We start from the raw sequence: 3451 nt of genomic DNA, 5'->3' as shown, positions 1-3451 counted from the left end.
GGGGCGGGCCGAGTGTGGTGAGGGCCTGAAAATAGTCACTGCAGGAGGCTGCATCGCCGATACGGCGGGCTCACTGGTGGTGGGCCGGGTGAGTGGCGTCTTCGCCTGCGGCCATGAGGTGGGGGTTGGTGAAGGCAAGGGGTGGCGGGGTTCAGAGGACCGGGCAGGCGCATGCACTCGCAATCTGCTCACTCAACCCTGGAGCACCGACACCCCCCAGGCCCCCCCCCAGTCTTCGCGCCCAATGACCCGGCCGCACGCTCCCACCCCCAGTGACGGCGACGACGGGGCAAACACGCAACCATGTTGTGACACGTGCTGCGGCATCCGCCACTCTTGGTACCACACAACTAAAGCGTTGTCATGGCCCGTGAGGGATCCCCTTTGCCTGGAAGAAAACAGCCCATCCCGGCAGAAAAAACAGCCGGATAAAACCGCCCACCAGCAGATCTTCTGGCCCCTTGAGAATGCCCGCGATCGGCGGCACGTGCAGCGGGCTGCCCGCCGCCTCCGCCGCCTGCTCCGCCGCCGTGAAGATGTTGCTTGAGGCGTTGAAGCGCACGCGGGGCGCGACCACGTTGGCGGCCTGGATGTATGTGTCTTTCATGGCCATGGCCCTAGGGGGTTTTTGGGTGTGAAGTTGGAAGCGTGAATGTGCAATTGTGTGTGTTGCTGCATGCATGATTCTATGCTTGCGTGCATGCGTGTGTTGCGTGTGCACGTAAAGTTGTAGGTGTACGAGTGTCGGAGTGTAAACATGTGGGGAGGGGCAGCTTTGAGAGAGATTATGTGTGTTTGCACAATGGTGTCTTTCATGGCCATGGCCCTAAGGGGGGTTTCAGGTGGAATGCGAGGTGTGAAGTTGTGTGTGAAGTTGTGTGTGAAGTTGTGAGTGTGCATGTAAGGTTGTAGGTGTAAGAGTGTACGTGCAGGTGTGTGTGTGTGGGGGGGGGGCATGTGAGAGAAAGAGAATGTGTTTGGATATAGGTGTATTTCATGGCCATGGCCCGGGGGTTTTGGGGGTATTGTGATGTGCGCAATTGTGTGTGTGCGTGTATGTTCAATTGTGCACGCAAGATTGTGTGTGTGTGTTGCGTGTGCATGTAAACTTGCAGGTGTAAGAGTGTAAGTATGTGCGGATGGGCATGTGTCAGAAAGAGAATGTGTGTGGACGTTTGTGTCTTTCATGGCCATGGTCCTGGGATTTCGATTTTAGGTGGTGTGTGAGGTGTGAAGTTGGGTGTGAAGTTGAGTGTGCATTTGAGGTTGTGTGTGGATCACTGTATGTGTGTATATGCAAGTGTGCACTTGCGTGTGCGTGTGTATATGTGTTTGCGCGTGTGGACGGACGACCACACGCATGCAGCGACACACATGCACAAAAAAAGCCTGGAGAGGGGTATATGGGGCGATTGCCCCTTACCCGTCCTGGCTGCCGCTGCAGTGATGTGCGGGAGGCCGCTGTTGGCGGGCACCTTTTTGATGGGTGCCCGCCTGGCTGCCTGACTGGCGTGGTCCGAGTCTTGTTTGCTGTGCGAGGTTTTCTGAGGCCACAATCCACCTCTTCCTTAGCTACCATTGCCGCCTTGTAATCTCGCTAGCTAGCAGGCTTGGTCCTTGTCAGAGAAAAACGAGGGACAGTGTGCCAAGGAGGCAGGGGCGCCCCCCGCCCCCTTCCACTCACTTGTACACAAACATGACAATCTGCAGCCCCGGCCGCTGGTCCACAGCCAGCTCAGAAACTGTCGCCTTGGCCCCTGCAACGATGCACGCACCCGGCCACGCGGCGCCAGGCGCAGGGGTGCGGCAAGGGTGTGTGTGGGCGAGTGAGTTTTGCACGTGACGCGGCACCGCGGCCCTCGCGGCCAGGGCGCAGAAGGGGGGGGGCAGCGCAGGTGCGTATCCGGCGGCGCGGGGGGTCCCCTCACTAATGCCGCCGCCGCGGCCCGACGCGGCGCGACCCGGCCAGCCGGAACGCCGCCAGCAGGGCGAGGCTTATCAGGCGGCGCGGCGCAGGCGGTGCGGGCGCGGGCGTCCCACCGCTGCGCATCCAGGCCGCCTGTTTCTGGAGCTCAGGGTCGGCCGAGTTGAAAATCGAAAAGAAGAACTTCAGCCGCTGCGGCGGCGGTGGGTGGTGGCGGTGAGAGGTTGAAGAGGGGTCAGGGTAAGAGTCACAGCGGCAGGGGTGGGGTGGGTCATGTGGCTGTTTCAGGCGGTGCGGGCGGGGTGCGATAGCGACCCCAGGGCCCCCTGCGGCCCCCCGCCGCCGGCCGCCGCCCCATGCGTGCGCCAACCTCGGACGCCCCAACCTCGGACGGCCGCGCGCACCTCAATCTCTGCCTGGGTGGGCACGCCCATGGTGCAGCGCACGAGATACAGCCGCCGGTCCTCGCGGGGCCAGATCACGGGGTACATCCCAAACGTGTAGTACGACATGCCCTGCGGACAAGATTTCGAATTTAAATTCAAACTCAAGATACGAATTCAAATGTGTGCAGGCGCGCGGGTTATTATGAAGGTGCAGGTCGCGAGGTCGGCCTTGGCTAGAAGCAGCGACGGCTTGGCATGCAGCAGCGACGGCGGCCTGCGGCTGAGGCGGGCGAAACGGGCGGTGGCCGGCGGTGGGAAGCTGCCATGCACGATTAGTCGCTTCAGTCACCTTGAGGCCCCTCATGGACTCCTCATCCCCGGGGAACAGGTTGTCCAGGGCCAATGAGTCGAGGGTGAGGTTCCCAAGACCAGACAGGCGGATGACGTTCACCTGTGTGTATGTGTGCGGACGTGTGTGTACGTGTGCGTGGGTGAATGTGCGTGTGTGCACTTGTGCTTGTGTGTATTTTGTAAAGGTGTATGCGCAACACAACCTTGCACATGCGCGTGTGTGCCATTGCGCACGCGCGCGCAAAGTTGCACTGCGGGCGCGTGGGGTTGCAAAAAGGCGGGTCAGGCCCGCCAGCAAGCTGGGGCGACGCATGGACGGCGCGGCCGTCAGCGCACTGCACTGGCGGCGGTCCACCAGGCGCGTGTGCGGCGCTGCCGCTGGCTGCTGCTTCCTCCGCTATGCACAAGCCCTCGTATGCATACGGTATACACACCCGCGTGTGCACACACACTTGCACACACACCCCTTTCAAACACGCACACTCTCGCGCACGCGCACTCGTGATCACACACGCACACGATACGCCCACCCACCTTGCCGCCGAAGTCCAGGCCCGTGGTCACCCCGTCCCGCCCCATGATCACCACCGGCCGCGTCACGTTGAACCCCCCGCGCGGCAGGCCCGGGTGCGGCGCGACGGTCACGTTGCCGGTCAGCACCAGCAGCAGCGGCGCGGCCGTCGCGACCGACCCCAGGCGCGCCAGCGTCTCGTGGAACGTGGCGTTGGTGACGCCGACAACAAAGTTGGGCCCGGACAGCAGCGGCTGTCGCGCGGCGGCGCCGGCGGCG

General features: G+C 62.4%; 1 protein-coding gene across 1 annotated transcript; it reads right to left on the bottom strand.

Moving 5' to 3' along the window:
- Positions 1-435: 435 nt before the first annotated feature.
- MNEG_15310 (hypothetical protein) lies at positions 436-3240 on the bottom strand (the record flags this gene model as incomplete). Its single annotated transcript, XM_014036219.1, has 6 exons — positions 436-617; positions 1685-1749; positions 1952-2116; positions 2329-2439; positions 2660-2761; positions 3196-3240. Coding segments are annotated over 6 exons (670 nt in total), but the record flags the coding sequence as incomplete, so codon positions are not given.
- Between the last annotated feature and the right edge of the window lie 211 nt (positions 3241-3451).

This window comes from Monoraphidium neglectum (genome assembly GCF_000611645.1).
Source record: "Monoraphidium neglectum strain SAG 48.87 unplaced genomic scaffold scaffold05214, whole genome shotgun sequence".
NCBI lineage: Eukaryota > Viridiplantae > Chlorophyta > Chlorophyceae > Sphaeropleales > Selenastraceae > Monoraphidium > Monoraphidium neglectum.
The sequence above is the reverse complement of the archived record's forward strand: the minus strand, read 5'-3'. Positions and strand labels throughout refer to the sequence as shown.